Source organism: Plodia interpunctella, chromosome 27 (genome assembly GCF_027563975.2).
Source record: "Plodia interpunctella isolate USDA-ARS_2022_Savannah chromosome 27, ilPloInte3.2, whole genome shotgun sequence".
In the NCBI taxonomy this organism is placed as follows: Eukaryota; Metazoa; Arthropoda; class Insecta; order Lepidoptera; family Pyralidae; genus Plodia; species Plodia interpunctella.
The window spans coordinates 1,626,061-1,641,996 of record NC_071320.1 but is presented as its reverse complement, the minus strand read 5'-3'; the positions used below and the strand labels follow the sequence as shown (position 1 = coordinate 1,641,996).

The 15,936-nt window shown below is 35.4% G+C and overlaps 2 protein-coding genes across 2 annotated transcripts; one reads left to right on the top strand and one right to left on the bottom strand.

The window, feature by feature from the left end:
* The first annotated feature begins 63 nt into the window (after nt 1-63).
* On the top strand, nt 64-11,143 carry LOC128681608 (uncharacterized protein). The gene is made up of 9 exons (XM_053765623.1): nt 64-349; nt 1,981-2,117; nt 3,368-3,528; nt 3,963-4,084; nt 4,867-5,017; nt 5,419-5,571; nt 5,877-6,028; nt 6,715-6,796; nt 7,047-11,143. The coding sequence occupies exons 1-9, from the start codon at nt 261-263 to the stop codon at nt 7,152-7,154; spliced, it is 1,155 nt and encodes a 384-aa protein (XP_053621598.1). The 5' UTR covers nt 64-260; the 3' UTR covers nt 7,155-11,143.
* Nucleotides 11,144-11,256: 113 nt separating this feature from the next.
* On the bottom strand, nt 11,257-14,084 carry LOC128681609 (uncharacterized protein). Its single transcript, XM_053765624.1, has 4 exons — nt 13,754-14,084; nt 12,686-12,848; nt 12,421-12,559; nt 11,257-12,052 (listed from the first exon to the last, which is right to left on the bottom strand). Exons 1-4 carry the CDS (start codon nt 14,019-14,021, stop codon nt 11,771-11,773), a joined length of 852 nt encoding a protein of 283 aa, XP_053621599.1. The 5' UTR covers nt 14,022-14,084; the 3' UTR covers nt 11,257-11,770.
* Between the last annotated feature and the right edge of the window lie 1,852 nt (nt 14,085-15,936).

The window sequence follows — 15,936 nt, the reverse complement described above, 5'->3', positions numbered from 1 at the left end:
CAAAAAAAAAACAGCACTGTCAAACATATGTGAAATTTTCTGCTCCTGTATGTCATTGTCATCTGTCTGATCTGACTGAATTGAATCAGACAGAAACTAAGAAGACAGACAGATGTGAATTTATCGTCGATTTGGATTTGATGGTTGTTCCCAAAATAATCTTATTTTAATCCGACTGCGAGGCATTAGTACATTATTTTCAGTCATTCCGCTCGTTTTCGTTTGAAGTGTTTGCGAATTTTTCAAAGGAATCAAGAAAAATGTCATCGACCCCGGCAGCCGAAGAAATTGACGAGGCGAAAGAGCGCGCTCATTTTCGAGCAGTTGTGAATGCTTTTAAATATTATAAGTGAGTGAAAATATTATTATTTATCATCTACACCCTTTAGGATATCCAATACTACTTATTGGCAAAAACAGATGTGTAGATTTTCCTCGTTAAATTGGTTTAAATGCCGCCTAGCAACAGGTCCGACTATGTATTATTGACTGATTAATTAACCTATTTAGATATAACAATAGGCTTTGTTTATGTCCTCTACACGTGCCATTTGGTGATTCATATCCTTTACTACATAAGGTTGAGATTCCAGCCGCATTTTGGTGTACAATTCCTGTGTTTGTGCTCTTTTTGAGGGTCGAAAATATTATTTTTCCTTTCGTTGGCGGCCAGTAGGTACTCACCTTTAAATGGTTTGTTTGCTATCTATTAAGGTGATTGTTTGTATTGGATTTTGATGCTTATCTCTATTGTTATAGGTTCCATGTTGTGTATAGAGGTTTATTTGAGTTCAAATTAACTAAATAAACTGACAGGACAACTAAATGGTCTAATTTTAGGGCTACATCTAAATTGGATCCTTAACCTTGGAAGGTTAGACTGTGTGAAGAGCAAATTTTGATAGGAAAACTTTGAAGAGTTTGTAAATTTATTTTTGACTTCCTTCCATTCCTCGAAATCTTAGTTTTAAGAGGAGTTTTATTTATAGTTATAAAGTATTGCAAATTTTTAAAAAAGCCTTGGATACATTTTGATGTGATTATTTTATTATTTCATGTTGTCTCGTAAGTTATTATTAAACCCATACTGGATTTTAAGTTAGACCTTCTGCTGTAAAACTGTAAATACCACATTAAATTCCATCCAGTAGCTTTGGGTGATATGTGAACAAATATACACAGACAGACAAAAATTCTAAAAATATTTATTTTGGCTTCTATTAGTCCCATAATGACCCCCATAATTATTTCACTTTAATATCCCTTATGTACAGACATAGCTCACTTAGTCTTATTATATATATAGATATATGGATTTGTGTAGACTGGGAGACATGATGACTTCAACATGACATCACTCTTATTACAAATGCAGTTTTATTAGATGCATGTGGTAGGTATCTTATCATCTATTTACATAATTGAAACAATATCTCTAGACATAGTCAAAGTTCTTCTTTTTGAGTGTGTTATTTACTAGTGTCAGATTTTACATCACATAAAGGCATGTGAAATGACTTTACGACTACTCATGACATCTAGTGGCAAGTAATTGCTTACACACTAGTGAACTTAAACTGACAACCGGTACACTGGTTTCCTCACAATGTTTTCATTTACCGGAAGCAAGTTGGTGTACAAACTCATGTGGCACGAGTAGGATTAAAATCTGGTGCCTTTCAATCACAGCTGTGGCAGTTTTAACCACTTGACCACCACCGCTTCAAAGTCAAGGAAAAAAACGTTTGCATGGACAAAATATGCTTACTGAAGTGTGAAAGAATAAGTTTAAAAAAAAAAACAATTTTATACGATTTCGATTTATTGTAACTAGTAAAATAAGTAGGATAGCCTAATACCAAAGAAAAATTAGGCAAGTGGCATTGGGCCTCGACACTCAACGGAGAATGAAACAAGGAGAACGCTCAGAAGAGAGAAAGAGAAAGTAAATAAAGATTTATTTATTATTCAATCTTCCAGACTATGCAGCATAGACAGAATCCACAAGTCCGAGAAGATTATATCAATACTGCCATCATCTCACCAGCGACGGCTTGGCAAGTACAAGACATACCTTGCCAAATTCAAGAATTGTCTCGATGTTAACAACAGTGTTGGTTAGTATTTGAACATTTCCTCTTATCTCTTTGACGACCTCGGTGGCGCAGTGGCAAGGTTCTTGCCACTGAACCGAGAGGTCCCGGGTTCGATCCCCGGCCGGGTCATGATGGAAAATGATCTTTTTCTGATTGGCCCGGGTCTTGGATGTTTATCTATATATGTATTTGTTATAAAATATAGTATCGTTGAGTTAGTATCCCATAACACAAGTCTCGAACTTACTTTGGGGCTAGCTCAATCTGTGTGATTTGTCCTAATATATTTATTTATTTATTTTATTTATTTATTTATCTCTCTCTCTCTCTCTTGTCTCCTCATATTCTCGGAAACAAGCAAAAAAAAAAAACGGTGTATAAATGACTTAAAAATTTTGATGTTTCGGCTATTATTTAACATCACGCCTCCTGTCTAACGTCTACCCTTGAGACATAGCTTAGCCGGCGTATAGGCAACAATAGCATACCTAAGGGGGTGGATTTCAGACCGTTTGGACCGCTGTCGTTACAATTTTTCAAATTTTAACAACTAAAGACAATAATGAATTTTACTATCTTACTTTTAAATATTTCTGTACTGTGGATTACCACAGTGACATTAGTCAGTTTCATGAATGATTGAATTTAGAAATGATTCCTTCTTCAAGAAAATTGACATGTCGTAATGACAGCGTGGCCGCAGCTGTCTAAATGCTCTGAGAAACGGACGATCGACGTCAGGCAAGTTGCCAGTTGTAACTTTTTTACGCTACGCGGCGTCACAGCGATGAATGTTTCAGAAATAAATATTTTTATTCTTGTACTAACTTTTTCCCGCGGCTTCGCCCGCGTGAATGTCATTTCTTAGAAGTAATGAAGTAAAATCTCAGTCATTATTTTATCGCGTATTCTGTAAGACTCAAATATATATTCAAGTTTCATACAAACTTACACTTATTATTTCTCCCCTTTCGGTATAGAATTTCGGTATAAAAAGTTGCCTATATTCTAATCCAGACCACAATCTATCTTTGTGCAGAGTTTCATTCAGATCCGTTCACTAGATTTTGTGTGATGCGCGTACAAACATACAGACAGACAAAAATTAAAAAAAAAATTTTTTTGTCTTCTACTGAAATATTCCTCTCCAATTTTTTTTCGTAAATATCTCCTATGTACGACATAGTCCAGTTACAGTTTATTATAAGTATAGATAGATAATATAAATAAATAAATCATAAAAAAAAATATCTATTAATTTTTGTTTGCAGTGCACATGATTATCAAAGACGTGGACACAATGTTTGAGAACGTGGACCACAGTGTGGAGGGCAGCAACGGAACGAACGGAGCGGAGAGCTTCGGGTGTAACTACAACAACTGCGAGATCGCGTCGCAGAAGCAGCACAAGATGCAGCATGACGTCGAGAAGGTGTGGCACACGTGTGGCACAGCCAACAGATCTATCTACTTGGTTTTCACCATGCGATATTCAGGGGATGGATCTAATATATTGTAGATAGATAGATAAACTCATTATTGCACCATTCACAAAGGAGTTATAAGTTACAACAAGATATTCAAACATAATGATTGTAAATCAAAGAAGACATTATTAATATCAAAAGACACGATAATATACCGTTGAAATTAAAAATAAAATCATTACAAATGAAATAATATAGTGTTACATAACTATTAATGTCAAATATTAAAAGAAGTCTCTTCAAAATGTTGATAAATTTCTTAAGATCTCCCTAAAAAAGGGTAAATTCGCCTGAAATTTGTTTCCAAATTTTTTCTAAATAGTGTCTTCATGTAGTGAAAGAAAATTAGACATTTAAGGATAAATTACATATGCTCCAGGTACAATCAGTACTAAAGAACATAGTGAGGGATTGGAGTGACATGGGTGCGCCGGAGCGGCTGCAGTGCTACAAACCCATTCTGGACGAGATCGACGAGCGATATCCCATTGAAGAAGTCAGGTACTTATATTTATGTAATTAGTCAGGTTTATTTATTTATTTTAGGTTTATTTATTTAATTAGTCAGGTATATTTATTTAATTAGTCATGTATATTTATTTAATTACTCAGGTATATTTATTTAATTAGTCAGGTATATTTATCTAATTAGTCAGGTATATTTATTTAATTAGTCATGTATATTTATTTAATTAGTCAGGTATATTTATTTAATTAGTCAAGTTTATTTATTTAATTAGTCAGGTATATTTATTTAATTAGTCAGGTATATTTATTTAATTAGTCAGGTATATTTATTTAATTAGTCAAGTTGATTTATTTAATTAGTCAAGTTGATTTATTTAATTAGTCAGGTATATTTATTTAATTAGTCAGGTATATTTATTTAATTAGTCAGGTATATTTATTTAATTAGTCAGGTATATTTATTTAATTAGTCAGGTATACTTATTTACTAGACTTCCCGCGGCTTCGCCCTCGTGAATTTGCCACGGGAACACTTAGGTATTTTTCCGGGATGAAGTCTTTTCCGGTTCTTTTCTGTACTTCAAAATACATTTATGCAAAAATTCAAGAATAATGTTTGTTGCCAACCGCGCTGAAACTCGTCTATTTGTTCGTGGTCTAATTATACACCTAAATCTTCCTTAGGATTCACACTATATATTGGTGAAAACCGCGTGAAAATCCGTGCAGTAGTTTTTGAGTTTATCGCGAACAGACAGACGCGGCAGAGGACTTTGTTTTATAATATGTAAGGATTAATACAATTTTTTGATCAGAAACCGCAGCCATATAAAAATCTTAGTTCCGGGCGCGGGGCTTGGCCGGCTGGCGTGGGAGGTCAACGCCCGCGGGTTCTCGTGTCAGGGGAACGAGTTCTCGCTGTTCATGTTGTTCGCGAGCAACTTCATACTCAACCGCTGCGGTGAGGTGAGTCAAATTTATAGTGTGCAGCAACGAGAAGAACAGACAAACTTTCGCCTTAATGGTGCTCCCACACAGCATGTTACCAAATTTCCAAGTCAAAGTTTTGTAATAAGACGGCAATTTTTGACATTTGCGATGAATGTGATTCAGAAAAGAGACAATAAATGTTCTATAACGTCTCTTAACTCGATCCCCGGTCGGGTCGTGATGGAAAATGATCTTTTTCTGATTGGCCCGGGTCTTAGATGTTTATCTATATGTGTATTTGTTATAATAAATAGTATCGTTTAGTTAGTATCCCATAACACAAGTCTCGAACTTACTTTGGGGCTAGCTCAATCTGTGTGATTTGTCCTCATATATATATTTATTAATTATTTATAACACTATTCACATTGCTCCAGGTAAACCAATACACAGTGCACCCCTGGGTCCACCAGTACGTCAACAACATGACGTGCGAACACCAGCTGTTGGGGGCCAAGTTCCCGGACGTGGCGCCCTCTGGCGACAGACCCAATCAGAACTTGTCTATGACAGCTGGGGATTTCCTAAAGGTATAATATTTGTTTGTTTGTATTTATTATCATCTTTTTAGTCTTTTATCCAGCAGTGGGACTTGTTGTAACTATTTCAAAATATATATTGTCCTTTTATGGATTTATTTATATACATACTGGCTGTTGCTCGCGGCTTTTCCGTTTGTCTATGTCCCTTTCCCTATGTCCTTCTCCATACTATAAACTACATGTATGCTAAATTTCAAGAAGATTGGTTGAGTAGATAGTGCGTGAATAGATAACAAACTTACTTTCGCATTTATAATATTAGTTAGGATTTAATTGTTTTATTTAATTTAAAGGTGTACACAGAACCAGACGAATGGGACTGTGTGGCGACGTGTTTTTTTATAGACTGCGCACACAACGTCATAGAGTTTATAGAGAGGATATACAGTATATTGCAGCCAGGAGGATATTGGATCAATTTGGGACCACTTTTGTATCACTACAGGTGAGCGAGCACTTTATTACCAAAGCTTAAGGTTCATTTTTATTAAAGACTAGATGCGCCCCGGGGCTTTGCTCCCGTGGGAATTTCGGGATAAAAGCAAGCCCTATGTGTTATGCCAGCTTATTTTCTACGCGTGTACCAAATTTCATAGCAATCGGTCCAGTAGATAATGCGTGAAGAGGTAACTAACAAACTTACTTTCGCATTTATAATATTAGTTGGGATTGGGATCTTTCAGTTCCTAATCGAAGAGTCTCCTGGTACAGGCGATTAAAGTGCTTACACTTTCGCGGACGCACGACTGCTATAGCAGTAGTAACAATTAAACTTATTTTGGTGTTTCGTCGAGCGTTCAATAATATTTATTAGACTCTTTTTTACAATAGCTCATATATGATTGGGTCCTCCATTTAAGTATAAAATACTTGTGTTTGGAGAGCCCGCTCTTCCAAAGTAGTTGTTTACACTGATTTGTTACAAATTCACTGATCATGTTTAACAATAACAACATTGTACAATATTATAACATACAGTTTACACAGACAAATAACAACTCACGTTCAAGAAAGTGTTAAAAGGAGAATTTCGGAAATCGGCTCGGTAGTTTAGGAGATTACCCGCAAACTTACAAACTCACAAACGCTTACCTCTTTATAATAATAGTATAGATATATTTTTTGTTACAGTGACACACCGACTGAAAATAGTATTGAACCACCGTATGACATTCTATTAGACATTATAAGGGACATCGGATTTGATATATTAGTAAGTATAATTTTAAATATTCCTCTCACCCTTGGAGTGCAACAATTTTGCCGAAATACAATACAAATAAAAATGTACACATTTTTTTCTTACGAGTTACTCACGGCCCTAGCAGCAGGGGCAAGCCCAAGAAGTGCTGGCTGGGCTCCGACGCTCAACGGCTCAGGAAGAAACCGGGTGAAAAACTCAGACGAGAGAGAGAGAGAGAGTGAAAGATGATTGATTGATTTATTGACTGATTGATTCACAGAAAGAGAAGACTGGAGTGAAAACGAAATACGCACAGAATCCTAACTCCATGATGCAGCATGAGTATGACTCAGTGTTCTTTGTGTGTAGGAAGCCTTATTGTATGTAGGGAGCCTTATGTGATAATGTCATAGATGTATTATGTCCCGCGTCTTGAAGTTTGTACTGACGTCAAGCTGAATAGGACTCAAATTGAAATAACTTATTCGGAAATTGACTTTTTACAGGTCAAACTTTTTCACGTCAAATTTTATATTATACTAGAGGTCCGTACCGGCTTCGCTCGGGTAAAATAATACTGTGTAGACGACTTGTTTTTTATGTTGACATGTTTTTGTTGATTGTGTAGGGTTAAAACACGCAACCCCGAAATTAACCATGAATCCCATCAATCAGTATTTTTTTATTTTATATTTCACAAATAAAATATCTAGATAATCATATGAAAGTGAAAATACAAAATTTTTCTAGCTTTAAACCCACCAAAATTGAAAATCGCATAAATTAATATACGTACAAGCCTAAATTAAACTCTATTGCGCCGGAGAGTCTGTCTGCTGTTGAGTTGTCTGCACAGAAAAACGGCTCTGAGGCTCTATGGCTAAGGAAGTAACCGAGACAACGCTCGGATCACAGAGACAACTAGGCATAATATATCTATGTTTTATACCAACATATTTAATTAAAGAGTAAACAGAAAAAAAATCGTTTGTTTGTTTACAACAAAACTTGAATTACAATATTTTTTTGTTTTTGTTTACCGCTCTCACATAAGTACATGTATTATATATTGTATTGATGTATTATAATAGAACTATCCACACATTAGTTAGGTGAATTCGGCGGCACGTGAACGGTTAATCATATTTTATGGAATAAAAGTAATCTTGAATTAATGAAAAGCATACTTGACCAAATTAAAAACAAACGTTTTCTTGTCAAACTTATACAGTAGAAGCTAGTAGTTTTTAACTTGGCCAGATAACTTTGTTAATTCATATTGCTTAATATAAATTAATCGTCTAAAGAGAGAGATCGCGAATAAAAAAAAATCCCTAATAAGTGTAACAGATTCATAATTGTAACGCATCCAAAAGTCTAATATACTAGCTGCGTCCCGGGGCTTCGCTCCCGTGGGAATAACACATAGGTGTCTACCCTATGTGTTATTCCAGGTTATATTAGTGTACCAAATTTCATAACAATCCGTCCAGTAGATTTGGCGTGAAAGAGTAACAAACATACATACATATATCCTCACAAACTTTCGCATTTATAATATTAATAAGATTAATCTATAGAATTATTTCTGTAACACTTGTCCGCCAACGAAGAGACCTTTTTAAATTCCTATTGACACGCCCGGTTTAATTCCCGCTCGACACCCTCAATTTTTTGTTATTAAAATTCCGACATCGGTTTTCCCACTCGTCACTGGTGCTGGCCAAATCGGTGACGAATGGGATTTTTTTCTTACAAAAATTCCAACGGGGCGGGCCTAAGCTGGGGATGACGAGCGGGAACTACCGAAAATCCATCCGGTAGTTTTTGAGTTTATCGCGTACATACAGACGCGATGTGTCGTGTCGTGAATTCTTTTTATAATATGTGAAGATAAAGATGGATAATTTATTTGCGGTCTCCCATTCTAACAAATTGTTAATATTAGGATAGATTCTAACAAATTGTTAATATATTGCTCCGTCGTCTTCCGTTGCGACTTCCTTGTTTTCCATAGGTTTGATATTGGCTTGGTTGATCCGTCGACGGACGAACGCAACGGAGGACGGCGAGGCAATGAGGCTGGGCTGGGGAGGTAATTTGTCTACATTTGAAAGTGATATCATAGACGAAAATAAAATGTACAGATTGAAAACCAAAACACGCCTAAAGTATAGTTTAGGATAAAAATAAATACATTTTACATTTTATTTTAAGCTGTGTTAGCGTATTGTTTTATGTTAAATGCATGTTATATATGTATGTATCCATTATATATTATATACCATGTCAGTATAAATAACTTTTGTACCGACATAGTATATATGTTACGGCAAAGTGGGGCTACATCTAGGTTTAGCCAAACATAATAGGCTAAATCTAGATGTAGCTGAGCTTTGGGGTTTAGCTATAACATAATGTATATTGTATCCATGTAGATATAGGCAATACTGGAGCCGGCACAACTAAGAATATTTTGATGCAAGGTTGCTATCTCTTTCATCTGTAGTACTTCTCTTATTGAGACATGGTTTTACGCCCTATAAAATAAAAAAATAAAATGTACCCTATGTGTTGTTCCAGGTCATTTTCATAACAATTCAAATTTCATAACGATCTCCAGTCCAGTAGATAATGCGTGAAGAGGTGACAAACAATTTAACTTTCGCATTTATAATATTAGTTGGGAGTAAACCCATCTATGGTATATGTCATAGGTATAACGTATAGTCATTGTATAGTTCTATCAGCTGACGAGCGCGTATGTAAATAGTAGCATATGACTCTCTTACTCTTCAACTCCACATCAACTTCAAAATCACCTCAATCCGTTGCTATGTTTTGACGTGAGACACGGACAAACAAAACACACTTTCACATTTTATAATATTAGCATGGTGAATAGATGTGTGATGTTGAGAATCTTTTTGGAGTTTCTAGAGAGAGTACCATAAATATTTTTTTAAGAAATAAATAAATAAAAGCGATCTTGGTTTCCTCGTTTATATAAATCTAATTAATTGATTTTACAAGTAATTTATTCCCTTTGGATTCTATCTTCCGCCGCGCAAGAGAGAGAGGTCGGGCTACAGATGAAAGAGATAGCAAATACATATACTTCGGATCAAAAAGTTCTTGTAGTTTATACTATGCTATAGGTAATACTGAAGCTATAGATCCTATATCTTCATGATTCTACCGGCTACAGAGATGGTTTCAAGTTTAAAAAAATTTTTGCTATACTATTATCACAGGAGTAAGAAATCGGAACAGAGGCTAAGTTTTCTAAGGAGTGTCCCTAATTGTTACCTATTTTATTAGACAAAGGATATTTAAATAAATAAAAAAACAGTACATTTATTAGATTTACACCTCCAAAACTATTTACACTTTAAAGTATCATAAAATATTTACAATTTATTCTACTAAAAACAATTTTAAATTTTTTACCAAGCAAGAGCGCGACACATTGTTACAGCCGTTGCGCGGCCCTCAGCTTGTCTACTGGCCGAGTGCGCATGAACCGGTTTTATCCAGTTGCGGCGCGTACGCGACAAGCGGCCAGTAGACACGCACACATTCGCTGTACGCTTGTATGTACACTACTAAGTGTACCTACGAAAATGTATGAAGCTTAGCCTCTATTCCGATTTCTTACTTCTGTGTCATTGTAGTCCAGGAAATGTATCACAAAATAAAGTATTATTCTTTTGTCGCCTTGCGCTTAGAACTGAGCATTTTTGGGTTCCGCAGTAAACAAGGAACCCTTATTAATTAAGCAGTATTCAATATAGTATTTGAAATCGAAAGTGAATATTGGAATTTTTATTGCCTGAGCCATAAAGTTTGTACCATGTTTTAGTGCTCATACAAAATGTTGAATGCAATGTGATCTCTCTGTCGTCAATAAAATTTTATGTCAAAAATGACGTTTTTGTAAAAAAAAAGGTCTTAAAACTTTTATAGTGTATATTGATTTCCGCCTTGTACCTAAGGTACTAAGATCACAATTTGTTGTTTATGGTTTCGCAAAAATGGACATAACTCAGCGGCACACACTAAGCTGACGATCCGTCCGCTATATGGAGGTCCTGGGTTCGATTCCTAGCGCGGGCAAATTTTTGTCACATGATCACAGTTATTTATTTTAGTATGCGTTTGTGGGTGTGTTGTGCCCATTACTGTGTTTTGTGTCCTACGATACAAGCTTAGTGCTTCGTGTGAGCCGTTGAGTATTGTCTGTTTAAAGTTATATATAATAGTTACTCCTAAGGTCGTAAGGAAAGCGCAAGGCGTTTTAAAACCGAAGACTTTTAGCAGTTATGTTGTTAGCTTTACGTAAGTACACGAGATTATAATTAAATTGTTTATTGGGAATTGTATTTTGATTTAAACATTACCGATTCATAATTTAAAAAAAATTGATAAAGTATCTACACGACTTAAGAGGCGTAATGTCCAACTGCGCGCGTTGCGTCGACGTAACACGTTGCGGATTTGTTATTTTCCAAAGGTTTTGACACTGACGTGCTCTCCAATTTCGGAGTTGACTATCGACGTCAAAACAACGGAACACGACTGAGAAATGGGAGAAATAGCCATAAACCCGCACACTAGCGCCATCATCACATTTGTATTAATTCAATTTATTTAATAACTAGCGTCCAGTCTCGGCTTCACTCGGGTAGAACGTAAAAAATAGAGCCCATGTTAGGCTAGGGTTGATGTAAAGCAGGCGGCTGCGGTTATTCCCGTTCGTCACCCCCGGTGTTGACCCAGCTGGGGAGGAATGGGAATTTTTGTAAAAAAAATTCCCAGTCATCGGTTTGTCCCCTTGTTGACGAATGGGAAACATCACAATAGTCACCCCTATTTTTAATAACCATGAAAGCGACCATCGCTTTGGGGGCGTGATGGCCAATAGGTGAAAAGGTACCATAGTTTAAGTACGGCCTTTGAATCTTGTTGTAATAAAGTTAAATAAATTAATAAAAATACAATACATCAGTCACTAAGCGTATTATTCAGATATCGTACGTAACATTTAGCTAGATTATCTCTGTTCTCGCTCGCATGATTTTGCTTCGCGTACGTCAGGAATTGTCTCCTTAATCTTGCTATACTCTGTGCGTTCGCCAAGTTGAGGCATTCAGCGCTTAAAGTGCAGTTGTAGGATGGGAAGTTGACTTCTGATTGGTAAAGTTTCTTCGCATCGAGAATCTGTTGGGTGATCTCTTGTGTCACTTTGTCTAGCTCGTAAAGGAAGTTTGTTGAGCTTAGAGGCGGCTGAAAGAGAATTTATTAAAAAAATATATTATTTCTTACCATTTTACTCAGTATTACATGTTTTTGGTATAAGGTCGCTTTCAACTCATAATATATAATATAATACACAATACATTTCTAGTAAAATATATATTCTGGTGGCTTATTTCATAAGGATTTCATTAATATAACTTGTGATACTAGTGTCCATACAAAAGTTTTGAGATATCCGATGATTTCTGCCTCGCGAAATATCCCGGAAAATTTCCGGGAGCCATCAGAGTGCTGACGGTGAGCGCAAAAACGATGCTATGTTCGTGTCTCTTTTCTTTGAGCAATAAGAGTTCGCAAGCGTATACTTGTAGCAAAAATGTATATGTCACACTTACATTCTGTGTGCTCATATTAGGCGGGGGCGGTTTCTTCTCGAATAACACTTTGTACACGGCATCCATGTCCAGGGCATCCGTTGGCTGTATAGTGAACAGTGGGCTGTCCCATCTACTGTTGGGGTTTGGTTCCTCAAATCTGAAAGAGCAATCGATTCACAAAATGTTTGATCAACCAAGTGTAGTTTACTGGATGTCAGGGTTGTTAATCATGACTTTAAAAAAGTTTAATTATATTCCAGAATAAATATAATGACTTTATTACCTTAGTCTACTTAATGCGTCAAATACTTCTTCTATGTATGGACCCTCAGATTTGGCCCGCTTTTTGTTATCATCCCAAGCTTCCTCGTGGTTCCTTATTGTGTACACTGTACACTGTGTCGATTTGGATGCTTTTGATGCACAGTACAATTCATAGCGGTAACCTTAAAATCAATATTTGTGTAGTATATTCTATTGTCATCTGCAGCAAATAGTATATGGTACCTTCCAGCTCTCTCACTGTCACCACACCAAAAACCATCTCAATCCAATGATTGCTCCATTTTGATGTGAAATACAACTGAATACTTAAAGAAAGAAAAATTGTCACCGATTGGAATATTAATTCACAGATAAAATTGTGTAACCTACACAATTTTATCTGAATTATGCTGGCTCTATTCTCTACCACTAATTCATCTTAGTGCGACATATAGTTTTGCAACTGTTTGCTCTGTCTATCCTGTAAGCGATGTAAGACGGTTGTTTTCATAAATTATTCATTCTATGGCTACTATATTACCATCTACCAATTTGCAACTGTTTGCTCTGTCTATCCTGTAAGCGATGTAAGACTGTTGTTTTCATAAATTATTCATTCTATGGCTACTATAATACCATCTACCAAACTACCAACTATTATTTAACCATCTACCAAATGACATACATCTAAGACGTCTTTAAGTTATGTACAGTTCAAACGTTGTGTCCTAAATTTGCTTAAAAAAAGGTATATTATGTTATTGACGAATATCTCTCTGACATTTTATAAATTGGTATTTTAATTATTATTATTATTTTTTATGTATTTGAAATTGATATAAAATTATTATATTGAATTGTATAACTGAATTGAAATGGAATGTGCACATTACTTGACTTATTATCTTACACTTAAAATTTGAATTTAATTTTTTATTAAAATTGTATTTCAGTATTGCATGCCGAAAGGTAAAACGTAGCGGTACTATTTATATCTATATAAAATCACTGTGTTACCTACATTTGCAATAAATAATTTGATTTGATTTATATGTATACAATTCAGGATTAATTCAGCCAAACCAACCTTTAATGTAATTACTGCCGTCCAATATAACAACATTATCTTTCCCTATCATACGTATTACTTCAGATTTGAGGTCGCTCCGCACTCTTTTTTCTTTTTGGGAGTCCAAGTAAGTCTCATTTTTATCATAACCTAACTTTTTGATACTTTCTTCCTCTGATACGATTTCAACATTTTTTGAATGATGTTTTTCAAAGAACTCCTTCAGTTCTCTAGCTCTGGTTGTTTTCCCACTTACAGGAGTGCCGCAAATTATAATTAAAGGCATTTTTTAGCTTTTGTCACGCACAACAACAACAACTGTTAGCTGACTTTACAAAACTGATATTTTCCCGTGATTGACATTTGTTTGGATATTCCCTCGTTTCTTCTTTTCGGCAAAGGGTTTTAGCCTATACAGCCAAGTCTTAGGTTAATTTTTTTTATTGACACATTTCAGTTTTTTATTTGTTTGTGGATGTGGCGGTGGCGGTCGATATGCCGGCTGTTCGTCGTTCTCGACAAAGTTTCGAATCGATTAACAGTCAAGAAACTCTCTCTGAAACTTTCTCCACAGCGCAAATTATCGAAAAAGTATTTTACTACTACTATATAATAAAAAGTACACTTAATCATACAATGTAAGTATTTTCCAAGTTTCCACGAATTTCTGAGTCTTTCAAGATTATATTAAAAATATTTCCAATTAGAATTTTCTGAGAATTTAAAGGAACTACAATTATAATGCCTACACCTCGGTCATCAATAATACAAATAAATGTTTAAGAATATCGAAAGATCCCAGGGTACGAATCCTACTCTTGCCGTATAACTTTGTATGTTGTATATCTGACTCGTGTACCTATAGTAGTTTTCATCGACTGCCACTTGTTTCCTATGAAGGAAAACATCGTGAGGAAACCTGCACACATGTATTGAAATGGACGAAAGCAATGGCATACCACTCCATTAATAATGTTAAGAAAGTTGTTGTTTCTACGTAATGACCAAGACCCTCAGTCATGAGAGAAAGAGAGAATACTTAACGACTCCAAATAAGTAAGTGTCTCCATTTATATTATACATCAATGGCTTTGGCTTTCTACTGTCACATGTAGGTTGAATTTGGGTGATCGATTAATCAGGTATCTATCTATAGTCTATCTTTTGTATGGGTTGGTTCCGTAGGAAAGTAAAATGTTAGTAAAGTGTTATTAATTGAGCAACAGCCGACGGACCTACTTGTTTTGTACAGTCGTTTAATAACCACTTCTACAATAATAAGCAATCGCGAGGTTCTGAGAGGTGAGCGTGAGGGGTGACCACTGTATGAAATTAAAACTGGTAAAGCTAAAAGTTTTGAAACTTGATAGCCATGTTTATCTTATACTATATAAAGAGGTAAGCGTTTGTGAGTTTGTATGTTTGAGGTGGGTAATCTCCGAAACTAACGAACCGAATTAAAAAATTCTTTCACCATTAGAAAGGTACATTATCCAAGATTGCTATTGACTATATGTTATATCAAAATTCAAACGGGAGCGAGGTCGAAAACGAGAATATCTAGTATTGAGCTTTTGATAGCCTAGATTGGTAGGTAGCAACTTAGTGGACTGAAGAAGTAACCGGAAAAACGTTCAGATGAAAGAGAGAAGTTAACAACCTATATCTGTCTCAGCTCATCAAGCGCTTCGGTATGATAAAATTTCCCATAGTCCTCTCCCTTGATTGACTTTTTAATCCTGCACATTATGTTTTTCTATAGTTCTCAGAGTAAATAAATTTGTTTTCTAATGGTTTTTCTAAATGTTGGGTTTTAAATCCCCAAATTACTACATAGTGGGTATAACAAAGCTTGCACTCGGCGTCTGTTCATTTCTAAGCTTTTTTCTTTTAAACCAATCAACGGATTTTCATGTAGTCACTGTTTCACTGTTATTTAGATAATTTAATAACGAAATTTTATACACAGAATACAACTTATTAGACGCAGGAGAAACGGAGCTGGGTCGATAGAATTACATTTTTGACATAACTCCCCATTAAGAGAGAAAACGAATCATTACCAAATTTAAATTTTAAATTCTTTATCCAACTTAATATAATATACATTACTTATTGACGTTAATTTACTTAAAACTAAGTCTACCGCCGACATTCACCGATCCACCATTTTGCCGTCAATTTAAACGCACCATGTGCCA